The sequence below is a fragment of the Pan troglodytes genome, chromosome 8 (genome assembly GCF_028858775.2).
Source record: "Pan troglodytes isolate AG18354 chromosome 8, NHGRI_mPanTro3-v2.0_pri, whole genome shotgun sequence".
NCBI classification, from domain to species: Eukaryota; Metazoa; Chordata; class Mammalia; order Primates; family Hominidae; genus Pan; species Pan troglodytes.
In genome coordinates, this window is record NC_072406.2 from 99,927,256 (window position 1) to 99,952,927 (window position 25,672).

The 25,672-nt window shown below is 39.8% G+C and overlaps 1 protein-coding gene across 1 annotated transcript in view; it reads left to right on the forward strand.

Annotated features, from left to right (window-relative positions):
• PAPSS2 (3'-phosphoadenosine 5'-phosphosulfate synthase 2) overlaps positions 1 to 25,672 on the forward strand; it is an 87,943-nt gene that overhangs the window by 48,056 nt on the left and 14,215 nt on the right. Inside the window, exons 2-8 of the mRNA XM_003312747.6 lie at positions 1,395 to 1,512; positions 5,271 to 5,506; positions 6,230 to 6,368; positions 6,926 to 7,044; positions 7,166 to 7,279; positions 7,913 to 8,024; positions 19,465 to 19,670. Of these exons, the coding sequence (XP_003312795.4) occupies positions 1,395 to 1,512; positions 5,271 to 5,506; positions 6,230 to 6,368; positions 6,926 to 7,044; positions 7,166 to 7,279; positions 7,913 to 8,024; positions 19,465 to 19,670 (1,044 nt within the window). The remainder of the gene's footprint in view (positions 1 to 1,394; positions 1,513 to 5,270; positions 5,507 to 6,229; positions 6,369 to 6,925; positions 7,045 to 7,165; positions 7,280 to 7,912; positions 8,025 to 19,464; positions 19,671 to 25,672) is intronic.

Below are 25,672 nucleotides of genomic sequence, written 5' to 3' on the forward strand. Positions count from 1 at the left end.
AAGCAATCCTCCCGCCTTGACCTCCCAAAGCGCTGGGATTACAAGCCACTGCTCCTGGCAGAGTTTTCGAAAATCCTCTAGCTCTTGCTAAAAAAAGTTGGTGCTTTCTTAGCTCTGGTGGGTATGCAAGTGTAATATTTAAAAGGCTCATAGATTTTTACAGTTCAGAAACCTGGATTCTGTCTGTCATTAGAAATTCAATTACACACCGCAGACATCTATGAGTAGTTCCTAACCTTTTAATTTAACCATTATTATGGATTTTTTCCCCCTTGGATCACATGTTATTTTCTTTTAAGTCCACCAAAAACTGTATTTATTTGCTCACTTTACCTTTTTTATTCATCAGACTTGTACCTCCCAGTCAGAGTTTAGAATCAGGATCAGATAGTCTCTTACCTCACTAAGCTGATTTTATTACAGCCAAAATAAAGACATTTGATATTTGAATTAGCTTCCAAACCTAATAACTAGTACATTTCCATTTCTGCTGGGCTTTTTGAAAGATTAAAAGTTCATACATTGACCCTTGAGAAAGTGGAAACAGAGTTTAGTTCTTGTGAAGAAGTAGCCCTGTGTGTTCAGGGACTTCACTCTTGCCTTGTCTCTGATGTCTGAATGGGAGCAACGGGGATATTACTGACTTTAACCCTTTTCACTGCGATCTGGGCCTTTCTCTGGCTCTATAGGGACTGGGGATCAACCACCCCCACCCTAGTATTTCCTCAGCTACTGGAGTATTTGGGTTCTCAGTTCAAGCCCATAGGACTTGGGGAGAACATGCATTCACTGAAACGATGACATTCCTCTAAGGTGCGAATGTTAAAATGTCATGCAACCAGAACTATTACATAAAATAAAAAATTGTCCAGTTTGAATTATACTCTCAAAGGACCACGATGAGTATTCTAAAGGCAGTGTTTGTTTCTAAATTAATAGAATTAATAAATGTTATTCTGTTTGCCAATTATAGAAGAGATACAGTTGTTGAAGACTATTAATGTAATATGCAATTGCATTATAATTGTATTATTTAACAGATTGTGTTGCATGAATCAATGAGATATGATGCTGTAATTTAAAAATAATTATTTTATGGAAGCAAAACTGCTTATGAATAACATTAAGTGAATGCAGAATGAATAACTTAGGTATGTAGACTCACAGCTAAGAAAAATATATATACATGTAGCTAATGGCTCAGGGTAATCTGCAGAAATGAAAAAAACTATATTAGAATGGACAAAGGTGAGTCTCTTTCAAAATATGTTTTATATAAGTTGTTACATGTATCAGTTTTGCAATTAAAAGTTTAAGATGGATTTATATTGGCTCCAGTGAAGAATATGTGTTTTATTAATTAATACTGTGCTTGGTTTTGTCTTATTTTATAGGAGAACCAGCAGAAATCCACCAATGTAGTCTATCAGGCCCACCATGTGAGCAGGAATAAGAGAGGGCAAGTGGTTGGAACAAGGGGTGGGTTCCGAGGATGTACCGTGTGGCTAACAGGTATGTCATGCTTATATATATATATATATATATGTATATATATAAATTGCAAACTGACATGTGACACAATTTTATGGAAATTAGTGTAACATATTACATGCTTGTTTTATCATTAGAAGGAGGCTGGGAGATGTAGTAGAAAGCCTGGGTGTTAGTCCTAACCCTACCATCAGTGAGAAATAGAGTCAAGGTCAACTACAGAAATAAGAATCTGATCAAGTCAACTGTGAAAGTCTCTAGTTGTCACTTTTCTCCTCTTTGGCAGGAAAGGACAGGACAAGATGATTATGACATCCCCTTTCAGTGCTAAGGGATTCAATAATTCTCATGTTCATCCCTAAACATATTTACTGGCAGTTATGAATGAGGCTTTCCTAATTTGACATCAAGCATTTGGCTGTCCATAAGGTTTTGTATATTTAGAGATATTCGTTATTGTTGCCTAATGTTTTGACATTCTAGGAGACTATTTCACTTACTATATAAACAACAAACAAACATAAGAATCTGTACAAGAAGGAAAACTAGTAATTTCCATTTGGCTGAGGATTGCCCTTGTTTACAGAAATAACTCGCTGCTGCTGAAGTGACTGAATGACTCTCCCTTTTCTTGTGTTTTTATAGCCACAGAATGTCAAAACTGAGAATTAGTGACAGAACTGGAATTAGAACCTGACTCCCAATAGCTGGCCCTAGGCTGTTACCTTGTACTCTGAGTCCAAGGTAGACAAAATTATTTCTGGACTCAAAAGGAAAAACCAAGTTCATTTCATAGACAACAGTTTTCAAATGGAATGAGCCCACCTGCGAAACTATGTTTATTCAGGTTATAAAATGATAATGTTTTCTAACCTGGAGCTCATTCTAAACAATCTGGCAGGTGGGGACCTACCTTGCATCTTTTCTTGCTGTCCTAAATCTTTGCCCTTTTCTGTCCCAACTGGCCTCATTCTTGTACTCTTCAAGTTTTTGCCTTGTGCCTTTGGTTTCCTGGTTTCATTCATGCCTGGACTGTGCATCGAAACAACTTTCTGCAGCCTCCAGTGCAAGGACAGACAGTGAGCAAGGAACCTGCTGTGCTCAAATATGCACCATCCTTCTGTCATTACTCCTGAAATGTTTACCTCAACTCCCCCCAAGAGACGTAATTTGAGCAGTAGGTACAGCTGTATTCTAGAAGATCCCCTCCTGTTATATGTTTCCCTTCATGCGAAGATCACTGGTGAAAACAACTTTCGTGTTGGGCTATACACACAAAGTCCATTTTCTCTAATGTGACACCCCTTGAAAAGAAAAAGAGAATTGGTAGAAGAGAAACATATCTAAAGGGTATACTTTCTCCTTCTTTACTCTTAAAATGAATTATTTCTTCATTAGAGGAAGAAAAGAATAGATGGCAAATTTTAAAAAATCAAGGCCGGGCTTGGTAGCTCTTGCCTATAATCCCAGCACTTTGGGAGGCCAAGACGGGTGGATCACCTGACATCAGGAGTTCAAGACCAGCCTGGCCAACACAGCGAAACCCTGTCTCTCTACTAAGAAGACAAAAATTATCCAGGCGTGGTGGTGCACGCCTGTAATCCCAGCTGCTCGGGAAGCTGAGGCAGGAGAATCACTTGAACATAGGAGGCAGAAGTTGCAGGGAGCTGAGATCCGCCACTGCACTCCAGCCTGGGTGACAGAATGAGACTCCATCTCAAAAAATAAAAATAAAAAATTAAATTAAAAAGTCATCTTTTTCTAATTTATTTTTTATTCTTATGTTACAAAGGTAGGCTGTTGACCAGGCAGACCAGAAGAAACAAAATACTTTAAATCCGTAGACTCAGATTTTAGCCCCAACTCCACCTCCATGAGCTGTGTGACTTTGGACAAGCCAGTTAGGCTCTCTAAGCCTCAGTTTTCTTATTTGTACAATGGGAATAAAGACAGTACCTGACTTACGGAGGTGTCGATAGAACTAAATCAATAAAAGACAAATGTGCTTTGCACAGTGCCTGGCACAGAGTTAAGTTGTCAGTAATTGTAATTAGTGTTACCTCAATGTATGAAAGTACACTTGCCAACAATCTGGTTACATATACTTACTGTAATTTAGCTCTTTGTTTCCTGAGAGCTGAAGCAAAATGGAAGGACATTCTGTTATTTCTCTCATTTTCTGACATGAGAGAACACACCAGAGATTCAGGAGTGCCACTTCCCCTACCCCACAACCTGACATAAATACTAAGAAGAATTTATCACCTATGTCTTTATTTAAATGAAAAGGAATAACAGAATTACAGACAATACCTTCAAAAATGATTTGATGAAGTTAGTGTTGACACGTTCTTCATACAGCCATTTCTTCTAATGGTCCTCTGTCAAAGCCAAAGGCATGACTTCAAAATATAACTAAAAGTATGGAGACTATTTACCTTTTGCAGATCACCTTTCTTCCCCCAAATCCTCCTTCCTCTGTCTGTCCTTCATTCCTGCTTTTTCTGCCCTTTTTCCTCTTTCCTCCTGTTGTCTTCTCTGTATGAACCTCTTGGCTTTTTTCCTCTGTCATGCCAAGGTGCTGTCGGACAGAGGCTTGGCACCATGAAATATTCTTAGGTTCAGAGATCTTTAAGACAAAGATCCTAAAATCCTAAAGGACTCATTTTTTTTTAGAGTGCTAGCCTTTAGGGTAGTTCAGATTTAAACTGTTAAATAATTTTGGCAGGTTGTGTTTCTTTCCCTTCTTATGTTCCTCCTCATATGGAAATTACAAAGTGTGTTCCTGAACATTGTGCTTTGAAACCATGGTGGAAGCCACATGGTAACTCTTTTCTCATATAAAGACTCTAGAGAATCTTTACACCTAAGAGTGTGACATATGGCAGCTCTAAATACATCTGCTCCCTAGCTCAGGCCGGCTTCCTGTCTTTATGTTTTGAGAGTCATTTTGGAAACATCTAGAAGCCAAAGGACAGCAATGCGGGCTCTGTAAGATGGTTGTTCAGTGGCATCCACAAGGGAGGTGGACTTACCAGTCTCCAGGGGCTGGCTGTTTCCCTCCATTCCAGCTGATTGCTGACTTTGAAGGGGATATGAGACCACTGTCACCACATCTTTTGATTTTTTCAAGAGAATACAGAATCTGGATTTGTATACACAACTTCCTTTTTGCTTTGGAGACAAGGCCTCACTCTGTTACACAGGTTGGAGTGTAGTGGTGCCATCACGGCTCACTGCAGCCTTGACTTCCCAGGCTCAGGGGGTCTTCCTACCTCAGCCTCCTGAGTAGCTGGGACCACAGGTGTGCACCACCACACCCGGCTAATTTTTTTTGTTTTTTTGTAGATGCAGGGCCTCACTATGTTCCCCAGGCTAGTTTCGAACTCCTGGCTCAAGTGATCCTCCCACCTTGGCCTCCCAAAATGCTGGGATTACAGGCATGAGCCACCACCATGCCCAGCCTGTATGACAACTTTCTAATCTTTAAAACACTCTGCAGCCCAAACAGAACACATCGAGGACCACATGTAGCCCCCAAATCTCCCTATTTATGAAGCCTGCTTGCTTTGAAAAGCTATAATCCTAACACAGGACAAGTAGTTATTTCAAAATTTGAGAGAAATGTAAGTACTTGCCTTGTAGTCAACTACACTGATTTCTTTCTTTCTTTCTTTCTTTTTAAGATTTAGTTATATTTCAAATTACTAGATTAGTTCACAATTTGTCATCTTAAACTATCCAGGCCGATGTCAGTCTGTTTTATCTGTTCTGAACAGGTCTCTCTGGTGCTGGAAAAACAACGATAAGTTTTGCCCTGGAGGAGTACCTTGTCTCCCATGCCATCCCTTGTTACTCCCTGGATGGGGACAATGTCCGTCATGGCCTTAACAGAAATCTCGGATTCTCTCCTGGGGACAGAGAGGAAAATATCCGCCGGATTGCTGAGGTGGCTAAGCTGTTTGCTGATGCTGGTCTGGTCTGCATTACCAGCTTTATTTCTCCATTCGCAAAGGTAAAAAAAAAAAAAAAAAGGGGCACTACACACGATTCCCACACACAGTGCAAGTGCTCTCCAACTGCTAGGGGAAGGAATCGGAGAGGGAGGGCATAAGAATGTCTCCTTTCAATTTCCCGACTATTTCTTCCCCCAATAACAGGCTCTCTCATTTCCTCTATTTAATATTGGTTATATAAAGGAGTTCCTTCCTTTCCAGATGCCAGGGCGCCAGTAGACATAAACCCTTCCATGTTCACAATTATAAGGAACATTTGGTGAGAGTCGAAGGGAAGGGAAAGTTAAACGAGAAACTCTAAAGCTCTGTAATTTTAGTTGTCGGAAAAAGGATCCAGCTAAAGAAAAGAGCAGTTTACGGCCAAAGCTTCGGGTTCTATGTGTTTAATGCTGACATCACTGAGGTGGAGTGTCACTCTTCTTTTAAATCAGGAAATTGAGCCAAACATCAGATGTAGCTTAGAACACATCCTTTGAATGAAATGCTCCCATATGGTCAGTGCTTTCCTGCTAAGAGGGCCTATTTTCCATGGTTTTCTGTGAAAGTCCTTGAGAGAGCTGTGTTTACCAGAGTGAAATTTCTGGACTTTCTCTCAAGCACTCTGCAAAGCACAAACCCCAGTGTTATCTCAAGGCTATTGAAAACCAAAGTACACAGTGTTTTGTGATTTAGAATTTCACCGTGAAACCTCTTTTTACATTCTGAATCATATTGCTTTTCAGGATCGTGAGAATGCCCGCAAAATACATGAATCAGCAGGGCTGCCATTCTTTGAAATATTTGTAGATGCACCTCTAAATATTTGTGAAAGCAGAGACGTAAAAGGCCTCTATAAAAGGGCCAGAGCTGGGGAGATTAAAGGTAAGAGAATTGGCTAGCAGCGTCTACCAGTTACGTAGGCTGTCAGTCCTTATTCTGTCCTCAGAAATCTTCCTTGAGTTTCAAACTCTGTTTTCCAAAATTGCATATAACATGCACAACTTTTTATCAGATCATGATATATTCAGTATGCCCAGGGGCTTATTAAAAGGTAGGGTTTTATTTTTAAGAATTGTCATCTCAGCCATATGCAATAAAGTTCAGAGAACTAGAATGGATATTTATATGTGAGTGTGTGTGTGTGTAGGAGTGTTTCAGAGTTCTTCCTTATTCTTGTCTTCCTTTTTGATTGTAATCATCTATAGAGGGCTTCAACTTAGCCAGCCGGATTTTGTTGACAATTTGGGGCTTTCCATATTGAAAATACAGCTATATATTTTCTTACTTATGGCTAGAAGTCAAGGATGGCTGTTTGACCTTTTCTGTTAAAGTGTGAATTTTCAGTTTAATACATTATTCCAACATGTGTTTTGCCTTATTGATTAAAAAGGTTATTCTGTCAATACAGATGCGATGATTGTCACCCATATGCTTTGCAGGATTTACAGGTATTGATTCTGATTATGAGAAACCTGAAACTCCTGAGCGTGTGCTTAAAACCAATTTGTCCACAGTGAGTGACTGTGTCCATCAGGTAGTGGAACTTCTGCAAGAGCAGGTAGGTGAACCGGTTGTCTTTTTTTATATGTTTAATAAAATCATGAAAGACAATCTATGCCTCTTTACTGAAGCATTCTTTTTACAGTTTTCAAGTTTTTACCAATGCTGTTTCATTTCAGAACATTGTACCCTATACTATAATCAAAGATATCCACGAACTCTTTGTGCCGGAAAACAAACTTGACCACGTCCGAGCTGAGGCTGAAACTCTCCCTTCATTATCAATTACTAAGGTAAGTGGGTACAGACTGGTCAAATAATTAGGCTTAATATCAGTCATTATAATTTATTTACAATTACTCTTAACAATAAGAAAAGTATAAATAAGGTGCACATAATGTCCATAAATAAAACACTCCTTTTTTTCCAAGTTATTTTTAACCTCTTCTCCAAAGAAATCTCTCACCAAGAATTGCCACAAGGCAGCTGATCAATGCCATGTATGGAGGTGACTGGGAAAATAACTTCTGTATTTGCATTGGACAATTTTACATAGCTGTCATTGTACCAGTAAGTACATCTGGTAGAAAAATATAGCCAAACCAGGATTTTTGTGGATAAAAGAAAGAAAGAATAAACAGTGAATTTTCAACTCAGTTGCACATTTTGGGAATAGATACAACCTAAAAATGTTCAAATAAGTCATCTCAATACAAAATCTTTTCACCACTATTTCATAGGAAACTTCCAAACTTAAATATTTCTGGCCCTTAGATCATGGGTTAGCATAACAGGTGGGGACACTTAAAACATAGAAGGTTCTGCCCTCATCCTCCTGTTAACTGAATAAGAAAGGACTTCCCTGGGGCCAGATGCCTGGAAAACAGAACTGATGAAAATGTTCAACTACTTTTTGTGTTTTGCAGCTGGATCTCCAGTGGGTCCAGGTTTTGAGCGAAGGCTGGGCCACTCCCCTCAAAGGTTTCATGCGGGAGAAGGAGTACTTACAGGCTATGCACTTTGACACCCTGCTAGATGGTATGTTTTTGTTGTTGTTTCTTACTCTTTGTTGTTAAGGAAAAAAAAAAAAATCTTTCCCAGAAGTTTTGCAGGAACAGGAAGTTAGTCTTTGGTTTGCAAATCTTATTGCAAAACTATTTGGATCATTTACAGTGTGCTCCATTCTATTATGTTTAAGCTTCCATTTTTAGGATTTTTTGGTTGTTCTCAAAGGTTGTTCCTTTAAAACTAAGGAACTGAAAAATGGTCTAAAGCCAAGAGAAAGACAAGTCTGTTTCATCTCCACTTGCTCTTTGCTGGTGCTGATATTCAGAAGGTAGCACGCAGAAGTACCATTGCCACCTGCTAGGGACATTCCTAGGGCAGCCAAGATGAGGTCAGCACATGTTGCTGACCTCCATGGCACCCTCCACCCTCCAGGTTGCTCATGTCAAGCATTATTGCAACAACTGCTTTCTTTGGTGCATGCTAAAGTGTCAATGTTCATGCCCACACATGAAATATATTAAAATGGTTTCATCCACTACACTCTAACAAAAGAGCATTAAGGCAGCTTTCTGGCCACGAGCTGAATGGCTTTTAGAAAACCAATCTGGTCAAGCTCAGAAGCATGTGTTATTGTGAAGACTTCCGGACCCTTCTGTGATCATTTCCTTCCTAGAACTGCCTGAACTTATCAAATAAACTTATCTATTTCAAGACCTTCGGGGAATGGCTGCTAAGTGGGGAAGGAGTAGGGGTAGAGTCACGCTGAATTTGTAATGCTGAGCAGGGCTCCAAGCCTTTTAGGAAGAAAAATCAAATAAGATGCTCTTTTTTGGGAGAGGTGTTCATGTCCTGTGTTTGTGCCTTTGGCAGGGGAATGGGGCATGAACTCAGAATCAGAACTCAAAGACTGATCAGCATGGGCCCTCTTCCCTTATTCTTTTGCTGTGACAGATAACACCCCACAACCTGAATCCTTCACTTCTCAGATTAAATAATATTCCCCAAAGACACTTAGTTTACTTCTAGCTTGCTTTAACAACAAAAATAATAATGCATATCCCTATACCATGTCTCTGTTTTCAAAGCATTTTCTCAGGCATTATTTCATTTGATCCTCACAAAAGCCCTAGAAAACAGGCAGCAATTATTATCCCACTTTACAGATGAGGAAACTGCCTCAGATTAAGTGATTTGCTCATAACATTCATAAGTGAAAGCCCAAGACCAGAGTCCAGAATCTTAGGAATCCTGGCCCAGTGCTCCTTACATACCAGTCTGCTCTCCTGATGTCTTTTCCAATAGAATCTACAAGGCCTGATGGTCTACAAGGAAGGCTGACTTTTATCTTGATGTCTTGATTTTGACACATGCTGAACACCGACCGCCTGAAGTAAAGGTCATTGGACTTAGCAGCTAGCCATGAGCAAGAGGTTGATTTTGAGCATATGAACAGAGCTGTGGCCAAAAGACAAGTGAACTACATTGAAAGAGGGGGCCTCATTACAGACAACAAGGTGCTGTTGACCTTGGACAAGTGTTCCTTTCATAAAGAAAAATACTAGGGTGGTGGAAGTGGTTGCAGAGGTCAGTGTTAATGGAAATCAGAGGTCCTTAGCCTGAGATCTAGGACTTCAGGGTGGGCTAACAAAAAATCTTAGAGGCAAAAATGTTTGTGTTTTGATAAGGGAAGGAAGGAGCATTTTCCTGGGTTGAGAATTTATAGCTTTTGATAGATTCTGTTTTTTCCTTTAATTATTTTTTATTTTTTAGAAATAGGGTCTTGCTCCATCACCCAGGCTAGAGTGCAGTGGCATGATCATAGCTCACTGAAGCCTTGAACTCCTGAATTCAAGCAATCCTTCCACCTCTGCCTCCTGGGTAGCTGGGACTACAGGCATGTACCACCATGCCTGGCAGATTTCTAAATTTGTTTTGTAGAGATAAGGTCTCACTATGTTGCCCAGGGATAAGGTCTCACAGTGTTGCCCAGGCCGATCTTGAATTCCTTTCCTCAAGTCATCCTCCTGCCTTGGCCTTGCAAAGTGCTATTATAGACAACAAATTCTTAAAAGAGTCTGTGATCCAAAAAGATGAAGAACAGCTAATGCAGATAATCCATCTGGATTATTTAGGCAAAATCTCTAGCCTTTCTTTTACACTGTCTCAATTTCATTTTATGGGGGTTTTTCAACTTGCAAAACCTGTTGATTTTCTTTTTTCTTTTCTTTTCTTTCTTTTTTCTTTTTTTCTTTTTTTTTGAGACAGAGTCTTGCTCTGTCACCCAGGCTGGAGTGCAGTGGCATGATCTCAGCTCACTGCAACCTCTGCCTCCCGGGTTCAAGCGATTCTCCTGAGTAGCTAGGACTACAGGTGCATGCCACCATGCATGGCTAAGTTTTGTATTTTTAGTAGAGACAGGGTTTCACTATGTTGGCCAGGCTGGTCTTGAGCTCCTTGACTTCAGATAATCTGCCCGCCTCAGCCTCCCATAGTGCTGAGATTACAGGTGTGAGCCCCGGTACCCTGCCAACCCATTGATTTTCTATTTCTTATTTGATGCTCACTACCGTGAGGTGGATGAAGCACTTATTATTGCTCCCAGTTTCCATGTAATCCAGATGTCTGTCCCCGCAAACCCACCAGCCTGGGGATATGAATGAGGTTACCTTCCCATTAATACTTGAAGCCTACTAGTTCCAAGCCCCTACCTGCTCATGCAGAAAGCCCAGTTCTTTCAAAAGCCTACCCGAGTGTTTTTGGGAGTCCCCAAGGAGTGCGTTTCCTGTGTTCCTGAGTCAGGGCCCCAGCCATGTGCCACTTGCTGTGTGGATCTGTGGGTCTGTCTGTACTCAGAAGTGCAGATCATGCTGGGTCACTCCAGCCACCAAAGTTTTGGTGCCAGTAGGGCTTTTGCAGTTTATGGACTCTTCTTCAAGTGGGAAAAATTGTTTCCTTCTTCTGTATTAACCTCAATTGAAGACTGTCTAGGAGGTTGCTTTAGTTCCACAGTGTTAGAGAATTGAGTGAGGCAACTCTTGTAAGCTGTATAGATCCCTTTATCCTCATGTGGCTCCAGTGTGGCTCTGTCAGGAGGGTTCAAGATCAGATGTTTTGCTATTTCCATATCCTTTCCCCTTCCAAGCTGCAGGGCCTGTGTCTGAAACTTTCTGTAAGATTCTTCTTTTCCCTGTGGGAATTATCTGCTGGTTCCACCATCTACCTCTGCAAACAGGGTCCACTGGACATACTTATACAACCCCAGTTATGATCAGGATTCTGAGCTCGGCACAGCCCACAGAAGCATCCTAAATGCCTGTGTAAATTGATAATAAAAATAGATAATCAGGGATATGATGTGCTGCCCACCCCTACCACTCGCTGTATGTTAAGTTACTTTGGGTCTAAGTAGAGGCAGAATATCACAGTGGATGAGAGTGTGAGCTGCGAAGTCAAACTGTCTAGGTTTGTATGTCAGTGATTAGCTATGAACCTGGGCCAAATTACTTAAACCCTCTGGGCTTTGTTCCTTCATCTGTATAATGGGGATGTTAATAACTGTACCTACCTACCTCATTGGATGTTGAAAGTTTAAAAGAATGCCTGATTCAATAGTCAGTATTTCATACATATTAGCTATTATGAACAAACCACTCTGCATACAGTTAAAAGAATTTGTCAGGCATGGTGGCTCATGACCGTAGTCCCAGCTACTCAGAGCCTAAGGCGGGAGGATCACTTGAGCCCAGGAGCTAGAGTCTCACCTGGGCAACATAGGGAAACTTTGTCTCTAAAAATAAATACATAAATAAAAGAACTTGGAGTCTTGAAGAGACTAAGTGACTTTGTCCCTAGTCACATCAATTTGGAAGTAGCACAGATACGATGTTCATCAGCTAGCCAACAGATATACACTGAGTGCCCCCATGTGCCAGGGTTTTTCTAGCGGCTGGAGATAGAATGGTAATGAAGGCAGGTGAGCTTGCTGAGAAACACAGTACAGTCATTTTCTGAGACCTAGTCCAGTAAGTCCTTCCCGCCCCCCATCAGTGGTTGTGAAACTTTCTTTTTTATTTTCTTTTTCTTATTTTATTTTATTTTTTGAGACAGAGTCTCGCTCTGTTGCCCAGGCTGGAGTGCAGTGGCGCGATCTCTGCTCACTGCAACCTCTGCCTCCTGGGTTCAAGCAATTCTTCTGCCTCAGCCTACCAAGTAGCTGAGACTACAGGCGCTTGCCACGAAGCCCAGGAAATTTTTGTATTTTTAGTAGAGATGGGGTTTCACCATATTGGCCAGGCTGGTCTTGAACTCCTGACCTCAAGTGATCCACCTGCCTCAGACTCCTAAAGTGCTAGGATTAGAGCCATGAGCCACTGCACGCAGCCGAAACTTTCTTTTTTAAACCAGAGAATTCTTTATTTCATTTCAAAAATCAGAGGCAATCTACACAACAAAATGGAACTGCCTCACTCCCCCAGTAGAAGGGAGTAGGGGCTTGGGCTCCCTTTCACCTGGAGAGCAGCCTGGAGGGTATCAGGAGGAAGCCATTTGAAATGCAGCAACAGAGGCTCCTGACAGTGCCTCACCTGATGGCGTTTGGACTGAGGAGACAGAGTTAAATTGTAAAAAGTGATTTATTTCTATGTCAGAATGTTGGGCAAGATATCATTTATATAGATATCATTTAATTGTAACCAATTCATGAAGGTTTGAGTCACTGCCATTGAAAATTTGAAATGATCTCCACAGCCACAGACATGTGCCCACTTTTGTCTTCCTTCAAACAATTGCAAATTTCTCGATTACCTACAATCTGAGAGCAACATTGTTTTTATTCTGACCATGTCTCCTAAAAATATTTTGTTGGTTTTAATTTTCTCAAAGGTTTATATTTTCCCCTAAATTTAAAAATAAAATAGTTCTGTCTACTCAGTCCAAAAGCCAAAAAAAAAACCCCAAAACAAAAACCAAATCACTTGTTAGAGTATATGATAATTGTGTAGTATAAGTCACTCCATATTATTACTCAAGAATCTACTTTTATATCAGTGTATCATATCACTTTATTTCTCACTAGAAGTATAGTTCCAGGGTTGTCACAGACCCTTTGATCATAAATGTCACATTTAAATTTAAAAATGGAACCTCAAGCTTGTGTTGACTGATGGCATCCAAGTAGGATCAAGACAGGGGAGCCTTGTGAGACTCCATCATTTAATGGCTATTCTTCCACAGCTCTGACTTTCCAAGGGAGGGTGTGAGAGCACTTTGCATATATCACCAGCACTTATTGAGCACCAATTGTGTTCTGACACTGGAGTTTGACATAGATTATTACATTTAATCAGGATAATACCACTGTGAAGATATTTTGTCCACTTGAGAAAATATGTATTAGAAAGGTTAAATAACTTATTTGAAGCCTAGACTTAAATCCAGGTTGTCCTGGATCTAATGTTGGTGCTTGTTCTGCTGAGCATATTTTCATGTCCTCTAACCATGTGAGAGTCTAGGATGTTCTAGGGCAGTTTGCTTCTATACTTGCTCCCAAAGCCTAGTTTGGAAACTATTCTACAGTGGTTGTGAGATCACATGTTTGCAAGAGAAAACTTCTTGGTGAAGCTGGAGGGGATATTAACATATGCTATAATTATTTTAAAACAGATATCTCTTCCCAGTGGATGGAAAAATAAATAAATAAAAAATTAGAAAACCAGATAAACATCTGAACAATGCTTTTGGATTGTATTGAACAACATTCCATACAAGTTCTGATTTCACCAGCTTTTTGCTATTATATACTCTCTATTTTTAAAAATAGCATGACAAAGCTAGTATATTTGTATGTTGTATATGTGAAGTGTCATAATAGGAATTTGTTCTTTGACATTGTTGCTGTAAGATTCGTTTGGTGGAGAGCTGAAAATGTTTCTTAATTGTGTTTATATTTCCCTAGGCATGGCCCTTCCTGGTATGTACTTTAACTTTCCAAGTAGCTAAATTATTATAATTATATATATTAAATTAACTGGAAATGGCTAAGAACATAACTAAAAGAAAATCTACATTAACCAGTTGGAATCGCTATTAGTTCATGATCCAACCAGCTATAGTAGAATAACACTGTATTTTTCTTTAGACTGGAGTCCAAACAACAGGAAATTTCCCAACCAGATGTAGCTATTGTGTATGATGTAGCATTTGGCTGACAAAAGTAAACTTGTTTCTAAATTATCATTGTACATTTTGTTCCTGAGTCTTTTACATTTATGATCCTCTTCCAATGACTGTTGGTCCTCATTTAGTTTCACAAATCTGGAAATTTTTTTTCCTACAGTGTTTATAAAAGATTTTAAGTTGATGAAGAATAAATCGATTTAAACTGAATGTACCTGGTTGGATTGTGTATGATTGTACTTCATTTGTTTGCAATGTATGATTATGCATGAACTTAATTTCAAGCCATTATGGTTGCTTGTTATGGAACTGGGAGTAAATATACATTTGCTGTGACTGTAAACTTCTGCATTGTATAAGAATGAAAAGGTAGAATTCTGAATATGTCATCTATCTTTGGTGTTGCTTTCATCATTGTTGTTTTTCCTTTAAAAAGCCCGGTTAAGCAATAAAAAGTAATTTAGGTTTTGCACAGAAACAGTCCCAAACAACCATGAAGCAGATCTATAAGGCTAACACAGAAGGCTTGAAAATTATTGAAAGCAAAATAAAAATCATTCCATTGAACAATAAGCTATCTCTTGGACTTACTGTGGTTAAAGAACCACAATATTCTTTTTCAAAATAAGATATACCACAATAAAATAATCAAGGCAGTGCCCACCAGAGCCAAATGAAGCACATGAAGGAAAAGGCTGAAAACTCAAGTCAGGGTTGAAAGTCATGGGTGATGTTTCAGCACAGTTCAAGTATTACATCTTAGTAATAGTTGGATACGTTTATATATTAGAAAGGTTGATAAAGATGATAGGGAAACTACAGTAAATCTGTGTATACACATGTAGTGTTGTAGCTACAGGCTTATAAGATCAGTTGGCATTATTACTTGGCAGAACTCCTTTCTATAACATCCCACAGATTCACTTCCTTATTGAGACAACCTGCCAGAGTGTTATTTAGTCATTTCAGATTTTCACTCAAGGCCAAGATGAAGGTAGATTAGAGGCTAAATTGGTCAGGAATCTAGTGGACAAGAGGAGGTGGCTGCAACAGTGAAACATCCCTTGGATTTCAAGTCAGAATACTTGATGGAAGGCAACGTTACAGACGTGTTGCAGGCAGCACCAGGTTCTTTCAGCACCCTGCTCCACATTTTGCTTTGCATTTTGCTTTATTTCAGCCAAGTCATTCTTTATAAGCAGAGGCAAATATCATGGTCTTCCTTTCAGCAATGTGGTCAGTAAGCAATCCACAGAAAGCATGATTTCTAGTGACAACGACAGCATTTCTGAAGGGGTTATTCTTTGTTAGCCTCTCTCCCTTTTCCTCAACTAGACTATGCAGTGGATTTAATCATCTTCCATCAGCAACCTCCATTAACATAGTGCTTTACAGTTTGCCCCCTGCAGCAACCCATGGAGATACATGTCATTTATTAGCCCATTTTTCCAGTGAGGAAACTGAGTTTAGAAAAGTTGAATGACAAACATAGTAAAAGGGAGAACTGCTGCCTTTGAATTTAGTGTTCTCTGCAAAGGACTTAGCTGCTCTAATTGCCCGAGAACGTTGAAACAAAGAGTTATTTGAATGACAAACCATTACTTTCTGTACACAGTATCTAGTTTGTGGTTTATAAAGGGTCTCAAAGTATATTGCAGGATTTTATGATAGACCGGATTTGTTTATTGCCAGCAGTTGCTGTCTATTTCCGGTGACATTCTTTAGGTTCTAGTAACCTTTGGAGAGTGTTTAAAAGGTGCAAAGTGATATGCCTGGAAAGTTTAGTTTCATAACTACTAGGGGGAGTCTTATGCCCCGAAGGAATAGAACTCTAATCTTTAACTCTGTCAGAGGCCTTCTAAATGTTGCATTGAAAAGTTAGGTTTAAATGGCTTCATTAATCATGGCACATTCCCTCAAGTCCATAAATAACTGCATTTGCTTCCTCTGGAGTTAAATGTTTTCTTTATTACCTTCCTTTCATTCTCTTCTGAATCTCGAACTTGAGAACTCTCACAAAATTGTCCCTAATATTATTTTGTGTTATACACTTAACCATGAGCCCTCATTTTCTCATCTGTGAGTATAATTGAGAGAATAGCCTATTTGTGAGGGCATCATTGTAGGAGGAACACCGTTTTGTACATTTTGTTACATTATCTAGAATCATAGAGAAATGAGATGTTTTTAGAAAGCCAAATTTTATCCCTTTAAGCCCCAGACTGAAAACCAACTACATATTAACTATCTTATTTAGAAACATTTCAAAATAGTCTTACTAAAAAAAAAAAAATGTATTCACTCAAAAAAAAAAGAGAATATGTTCAATATAAAGGAACTTTTAAAAATGACTCTGTCATTATTAGTTTTACCAGTTATTAAACTGGGCACTAATGTAATGGTGCCCTGAAGATGGGGAGACCTGTGGGATTGTTGGCTCCCACACTAAAGAACCCCCATAACTCTGTATTTTAGTTTCAGTGTTAGAACCTTGTATAGTCAGGGTTCTCCAGAGAAACAGAACAAACAGGATGCATATCTGTGTGTCTATCTATATACAGATATGCATCTCTCTATATGGACATAGATATAAAATATATGTAACATATTTAAATAAATTTATATATATGCATGTACATATATTAATTTATACATATATTAATTATATATATACATTATTTTAATAAGTTATTTATTTATTATTATAGAGACTTATCTCTTTATGTATTATACATTGAGATCTATATATAACATATAGATATTATATCTGAATTATATAATATTTCTGATATATATCTGAATAGATAATATATCTGTATGTTACATATGGATATCTATGTATTATATATAGGTACACAATAAATCTCTGTCTATACACACACATACACACACACACACACACACACATACACACATAGAAAGAGAGAGATTTATTTTAAGGAATTGGTTCGTGTGATTGTGGAATCTGGCAAGTCCGAAAACTGGGAGGCTGGGGACCCCGAGAAGACCTGCGGTTCAAGTCCACAGGCGGTCTGCTGGCATAATTCTCTCCTTTTCTGGGGAGAAGAGTCTTTTGTCTAATTAGGCCTTTGACTGATTGGATGAGGCCCACTCACATTCTGGAGGGTACTCTACTTTACTCAAAGTCTACTGATTTAAATGTTAATCCCATCTAAAAAGTACCTCTACAGAAACATCTAGAATAATGTTTGACTAAATATCTGAGTACTGTGGCCTAGCTAAGTTGACATATAACATCAACCATCACAGTTTCTATGTGTATTTTTTCAGTAGTTTTCCTGTCTCTTCCTTTGTGGTCCAGCTGTCATTGGACATTTCTTGCTGCTGAAGATGTAGCTTCTCTGAATACCACATTCGATGCCTTCTAATTTGCTGTGCTGTATACTGAGAAATCAGAACACCCTGTTTATTTAAATTCCTCTTAAAGCGAGAGACTCAGCATAATGGTGAGAGGAGCTCACACTCCAGAGAAAGTACATGTGCGTTAATGACTTGATGTCATTTTTCACTCCTCTGTGTTTTTGGACAGATGATTCTCAACTGTGGTTGTGCTAGCAAGACCTGTGATTCCCAGATAAGTGAGATTACCAGTATCCTAAAAAATATTTAGGAAAGAGGGAGCAGGAGGGGGAAGAAAAGGTGATTTTATGCCGAAACCACCATGAATAACATCAAGAGGACTGCTCGTTTGGGATCCCATAGATTAGTGGGTTTTGTTTTGTTTTTTGAGACAGGATCTTGCTCTATCACCCAGGCTGGAGTACAGTGGAGTGATCAGGGCTCATTGCAGCCTCAAACTTCTGGGCTCAGGTGACCCTCTTGCCTCAGCCTCCTGAGTAGCTGGGACTACAAGTGCATGCTAACATGTCCAGCTAATTAAAAAAAAAAAGTGTGTATACACACACACTCACACACACACACATATTTTTTGGTAGAGATGAGGTCTTGCCATGTTACCCAGGCTGGTCACAAACTCTTGGCCTGAAGCAATCCTCCCATCTTGGCCTCCCAAAATGCTGGGATTATAGGTGTAAGCCACTGCACCTGGCTGAAAATACATTTTTTACAAGTGCATGAGATGGGTACAGAAAATAGAATGAATAAGATCTAGTATTTGATAGCACAACAGGATGACTATAGTCAATAATAATTTAACGGCTGGGCACGGTGGCTTACGTCTCTTATCCCAGCATTTTGGGAGGCTGAGGTTGGCAGATCATGAGAGGTCAAGAGATCGAGACCATCCTGGCCAACATGGTGAAACCCCGTCTCTACTACAAATACAAAAATTAGCTGGGAGTGGTGGCACATGCCTGTAATCCCAGCTACTCCGGAGGCTGAGGCAGGACAATAGCTTGAACCTGGGAGGCAGAGGTTGCAGTGAGCCAAGATCGTGCCAGTGAACTCCAGCCTGGCGGCAGAGCAAGACTCTGTCTAAAAATAAAGTAAAATAAAATAAATTAACAGTGCATTTAAAAATAACTAAGAGGATAATTGGATTTTTGTAACACAAAGGATAAATGCTTGAGGTGATGGGTACCTCATTTGCCCTGATGTGATTATTATGCATTGTATTCCTGTATCAAAATATCTTATGCACCCCATAAGCATATACACTATGTACCCAAGAAAGTTAAAATTTTTAAATTAAAGAAAAAGGTGAATGAGGTATTACCCAGATTGTAGTTGATTAGTATTAAAAAAGACAAACACACAGCTGTCATAAGTAACTTATTATACAAAAAATGCATATTCTCATTCCCATAGATTCATATCAATTATCTGATTTTTTTCTTTGTTTTCAATTCAGTGTATTGGTATGCAGATAGAGCCTAAACAGGTAATGAAATAAGAGACTTGCTTAACGTTCTTACCAGTTTCATTTCCAAGAAAGACTAGAGAGTTTTGTTTTGGTTTGTTTTGCTAGCTTAATTTTATTTAATTGGGTTTTGGAAAATTTTAAACTTCCTACTGCATTGAGGTCAGGACTTAGATATGAAAAGGGAACCCACAAAGAGGCGTTTCCAAAGTTAGATCACTTATGGAGGCCACCTCCATGATTTAAAACTCAACCCACTTTTCACATATGCTCCACTTGCTTTGGGAAGCCCTTCAAGGACTTGTCATAGAATCTAGAGAAACTGGTGCAGCTAACACAACTACTTGGATTTGGGTCTTAATGCTTCTTGAAGGAAATGTTTGGAAGGGGCATTCATGCTTCAAGGATGGCATACCTTATATCTAGTTTTCGTGCATCACATGGCTCTTTCCACAGATGGCGTGATCAACATGAGCATCCCCATTGTACTGCCCGTCTCTGCAGAGGATAAGACACGGCTGGAAGGGTGCAGCAAGTTTGTCCTGGCACATGGTGGACGGAGGGTAGCTATCTTACGAGACGCTGAATTCTATGAACACAGAAAAGAGGAACGCTGTTCCCGTGTTTGGGGGACAACATGTACAAAACACCCCCATATCAAAGTAAGTCACAAAACCTTTGGAAGGACTTTCTTGAGCTATTTAAACTGAGAAGAAAAATAACTCTTTTAAATTCCTTTGCAAAGGACTTAGAAAAACTGGGATTAGGTGGAAGAATGTATTTCTAAGGTAGAGTTTGCAGGCTTTGCCTCAGGAGATGTTTTTAGAAAGGTGCAAAGAAATGTCTTTCTGTTTGAGGTCTGGTCTCAATGATCTCTTGAGTCCTCAGATTCTGCAGTGGCTGGCATCCTCAGCTAAATGGGACCAGATAAGAAATTTAGTCTGACAACATGAGTAGAGAAACAAAATCATAGCTGTAGCTATGCACAAAACCATAATCAGAGCTTGCAGCCCTGTCCATCTTGAAAATGCACAAGGAACATAAGTATCTTCATAAAGAATGGACCCAACCAAATGCTGGAACAAGAACTCAGAGTTCATGCTCTGTGGCTAGTGAGGGGGTCAATGATACTCTCTTAGTAAATGATACTCTCTTAGTAAACAAAAATCAGCACAGATAGTGGCAGAGTTTCCAGAGGAAAGATATTTTTTCAGTGGATATTTTTAAGATTGAAAAAAATGTGTTCATCTGATAGGATCAGGTAGGGTCTATCATGCCTAAAGGGAAAATAGACTAACTCCTCAGATTCCTTCACAGCTTCTAATTACTGTTGGTGATGGGGTGGGGTGGGATTTTATTAAGTTGCTGGCTGTGGTTCATTTCCCACAAAGAAAAATACGTGAAATTGAATGGTAAAACCATCCCTCATCCAAGATAAGAGCAGTAGGGTGGAAATGAAAAAAGTCATATACTACTAATTTGACTTCTCAAATCTCCCAGCATGTCCCTTTCAGCATGTTCACAGGAAGAGAGAGCACTGTCAGACCCAGGAGACTCTAAAAAGCCTGGGATTAGACAAGGCATGCCCTCCCTCTGGGCCTCAGTTTCTTTATTATAAAAGGAGAGGCCAGGCTGGGCGCGGTGGCTCACGCCTGTAATCCCAGTACTTTGGGAGGCCGAGGCCAGCAGATCACCTGAGGTCGGGAGTTCGAGAACAGCCTGGCCAACATGGTGAAACCCCGTCTCTACTAAAAATACAGATATTAGCTGGACATGGTGGCGGGCACCTGTAATCCTAGCTACTCAGGAGGCTAAAGCACGAGAGTTGCTTGAACCCAGGAGGCAGCAGTTGCAGTGAGCCAAGCTGCCAGTGTACCCTAGACTGGGTGACAGAGCGAGACTCTGTCTGAAAGAAAAAAAAAAGAGAGGCCAGACTCAAAATAACTGTAAGATCTCATCCAGCCTCATGACCCTGTCAAAAGATATGGCTTCTTTTGGTCTTCATTTTTGTTACAAAATGTTCCAAGATAGGAAAGACCTTTTAAGTCCCCTGTTTGTGGCCTCTGAAGACCTTCTCTATCTGAACACAAAAGGTCAATGGCAAGCAAAGCAGCTTTTTCATTTATTTATTTTTATTTTTAAAAAATTTTTATTTATGATTTTTTGAGATGGAGTCTTGCTCTGTCATAATCGTATAGGTTTGGGATTTTATCTTTACTCAGTGACTGAAAGAATAGCAGCCTTTGGTTATGGTTATGTCAGCTCAGATATTTCTACCCTTTGGGAATGATATTCGCATACACACGACTAGCACTAAAAAAACCTGAAGAGTTTCTTAAGTGATTACAGGCATACCTCATTTTACTATGCTTCACTTTATCGTGCTTCACAGATTTTGCTTTTCTTTCTTTCTTTTTTTTTTTTTTTTTAACAAATTGAAGGTTTGTGTCAACCCTGCACTGAGAAAGTCTGTGAGTGCCATTTTCCCAGCAGTGTGTGCTCATTTTGTGTCTCTGTGTCACATTTTGGTGATTCTTATGATATTTTAGATCTCTTCATTATTATTATGACCTGTTATGGTGATCTACAGTTAGTGATCTTTGATGTTACTATTGTAATTGTTTTGGGACACCACGAATTGCACCCATATGATGGCAGACTTAATTGATAAATGTTGTGTGTGTTCTGCCTTCTCCACTCACTGGCCATTCCCGCATCTCTCTCCCTCTCCTTGGGCCTCCCTATTTCCTGAGATCCAACAATATTTGAATTAGGCCAATTAATAACCCTGCAATGGCCTCTAAGTATTCAGGTGAAAGGAAGACTCACACATCTCTCACTTTAAATCAAAATGATTGAGCTTAGTGAGGAAGGCATGTAGAAAGCTGAAATTGGGCCCAGGTGCAGTGGCTCACACTTGTAATCCCAGCACTTTGGGAGGCCAGGGTGGGCGGATCACTTGAAGTCAGGAGTCCGGGACCAGCCTGACCAACATGGAGAAACCCCATCTCTACTAAAAATACAAAATTAGCCGGGCATGGTGGTGCATGCCTGTAATCCCAGCTACTTGGGAGCTTGAGGCAGGAGAATCGCTTGAACCCAGGAAGTGGAGGTTGCATTGAGCCGAGGTAGCGCCATTGCACTCCAGCCTGCAACAAGAGCGATACTCCGTCTCAAAAAAAATAAGAAAAAGAAATTTGAATTAGGCCTCCTGGGCCAGTTAGCCAAGTTGTAAATGCAAAGGAAAAGTTCTTGGAGGAAATTACACACAGTGAGCTAACAAATGATAAGAAAACAAAGCAGCCTTATTGCCAATGTAGGGGTCAAGGGAAAACTTCCCCTTTGCCCCCTGAAGTTTTGCTGAAAAGGCAACTGACAAAAGGCAGATTAATGAGAAAAGGCATCCAGATTTATTAGTGCACACGGGGAAAATCACAGAGTGATTACTCCTTACCCCGATGGGGTAGAGAAGCTTATATACCATCCTGAGATTATAGAAAAAATGAGGGCTCAGAGGATGGCCAAAACCAGGTTATGGCAGTAAATCAGGTTATGCTGGTAAGACAGGTTATGGGAGGGAGGGAAGAGAAGGCCTGTGTAGCAAAGATGGTCTTGTTATATAGATGAAATGAAATTTTAGAGGTAAATGTTTCTTTCAGACCTTTAAATGTGTCAAAGTCTCAGTTAATGTTTCCTAGATCCAGCAAGGGAAGGCCCTTAGAGAAAGCCTGGCTGTAACAATGTAGATTTTCTCTTCAAATGCAAATGTACCCCACAAAAGGCAGATTTTTAGCTATTTTTGTATTTTCCAGCCCTTTTGAATAGCCGTCTTGAACTATGTCAAAGAAATATATTTTGGGGTAAAATATTTTGGTTTCCTTAACAGATATGGAGAAGGTTTGAGTGGTCTTGTCCAACCAGCTACAACATTCCCTTAAGCCAAAACACCTAATTCAGAGCAAAGCCCTAACTCCCTTCAATTCTATGAAGGTTGAGAGAGGTGAGGAAGCTGCAGAAGAAAAGTTGGAAGCTAGCAGAGGTTGGTTCAAGGGGTTTAAGGAAAAAAGCCATCTCCATAACATAAAAGTACAAGGTGATGCAGCAAGTGCTGATGTAGGAGCTGCAGCAAGTTACCCAGAAGATCTAGCTAAGATCATTGATGTAGGTGGCTACACTAACAACAGATTTTCAGTGTAGAAGAAACAGCCTTCTATTGGAAGAAGATGCCACCTAGGATTTTCAGAGCTAAAGAAGAGAAGTCAATGCCTGGCTTCAAAGCTTCAAAGGACAGGCTAACTCTCCTGTTAGGAGCTAGTATAGCTGGTGACTTTAAGTTGAAGCCAGTGCTCATTGGCCATTCTGAAAATCCTAGGGTCCTTAAGGATTATGCTGAATTTATTCTTCCTGTGCTCTATAAATGGAAAAACAAAGCCTGGATGATAGCACATCTGTTTACAGCATGGTTTACTGAATATTTTAAGCCCACTATTGAGACCGACTGCTCAAAAAAAGATTCATTTCAAAATATCACTGCTAATTGACAGTGCACCTAGTTACCCAAGAACTCTGAGGAAGATGTATAAGGAGATTAATTTGTTTTCATGCATAACACCATCCATTCTGCAGCCCACGGATCAAAGAGTAATTTCAACTTTCAGGTGTTATTGTTTAAGAAATACATTTTGTAAGGGTGTAGCTGCTCTAGATGGTGATTCCTCAGATGAACGTGGGCAAAGTAAACTGAAAACCTTCTGGAAGGGATTCACCATTCTGGATGCCATCAAGAACATTTGCAATTCGTGGGAAGAGGTTAACTATCAACACTAATGGGAGTTTGGAAGAAGTTGATTTCATCCTTCATGGATGACTTTGAGGGGTTCAAGACTTCAGTAGAGGAAGTAACTGCAGACGTGGTGGAAATAGCAAGAGAACTAGAATTAGAAGTGGAGCCTGAAGAAGTAACTGAATTGTTGCAATCTCATGATAGAATTTGAAAGGATGAGGAGTTGCTTCCTATGAATGAGCAAATAAATCGTTTTTTTTGAGATAGAATCTACTCCTGGTGAAGATGCTCTTGAAATGGCAACAAAGTATTCAGAATATTATGTAAGCTTAGTTGATAAAGCAGTGGCAGCCTGTGAGAGGATTGACTCCAATTTTGAAGGAAGTTCTACCGGGGGTAAAATGCTATCAAACAGCATCTCATGCTACAGAGAAATCTTTCATGAAAGAAAGAGTCAATTGATATGACAAACTTCATTGTTGTCTTATTTTAATAAATTGCCACAGCCACCCCAGACTTTAGCAACCATCACCCTGATTTGTCAGCAGCTATTAACACAAGACTCTCCACCAGGAGAATGATTACAACTCTCTGAAGGCTCACAGGATCATTAACATTTTTAGCAAAAAGGTATTTTTAAATTAAGATAGGCTGGGCGCGGTGGCTCACCCTGTAATCCCAACACTTTGGGAGGCCGATTGTTTCAGCCCAGGAGTTTGAGATCAGCCTTGGCAACATGGCGAAACCCTCTCCCTGCTAAAAATACAAAAAATTAGCTGGGCATAGTGGTGCACACCTGTAGTACCAGCTACTCAGGAGGCTGAGGTGGGAGGATCACCTGAGCCTGGGAAGTCGAGGCTGCAGTGAGCTGTGATTGTATCAGTGCACTCCAACCTGGGCTATAGGAGTGAGACCCTTTCTCAAAAAAAAAAAAAGTTTAGATAATATTACATTTTAAAGACATAATGCCATTGCACACTTCATAGACTACGGTATAGTGTAAACATAACTTTTAAAATGCACTGGGAAACCAAAAAATTTGTGTGACTCCGTTTATTACAATATTCACTTTATTGCAGTAGTCTGGAACTGAACCTGCAATGTTTCTCAGGTATGCCTGTATTTTTTTCATCATGCCTTACAATGCATGCTGGCAGATGGAACTCAGAATTTTAGAATTTCTTAGAAGCCAAGGAGAATGGTGGCATGACTTGTGTCTTTGACAATATTTTCAGTGATTCTATACCTTTAGGTTATTAGGGGGACTCGATAAACATTCCCAGGGAGCTAATGGTGAGAAATGAGCCTTGGATAACTAGAGAGAGAAAGCCACTCACCCTGCAGACATTTTGTGCAAAAGTGAGAGAGATTGATGAAGATTGTTGAAGATTGTCGCATGTACCAAACACACAAGTTTTATTGGCAAAATAATTCTTTTTGCTGTGTCCTTTTTTAGCACTCTGAAACCCACAAAAACACTTTAACACAGGTTTTTAGAACCCCACAGCTTCCAAAAGTAATTACTTCTGCGGGAATCCTGGGCCTTATTCTATTTCCATGTGGCACTGGGAGTGATATTTGCAAGGAAAATAGAGTCACTAGGAAATGGTCTGCCTTTGTTACAGAGCTTATCTCCAACGTCATTCTTGACCTTCCATTCAAGGCATCCAGCCCTCTCTTTGGCATCACTAAGTATAGAACCATGTAACATGCGCTCAAATGAAATCGTCAGGAGGAGCAGGTGAAACTTGTAAAACTAATGCTTGCTGGGGCTTTGTTGCCTTTCGTCCATGGCTCCCAGAGATTTGTCAAGTAGTAATTATTTTTCACAATGCTCTTGGTGAGGAAAGTAAGAATCATTACTCCTGTTTTGCACTCTAC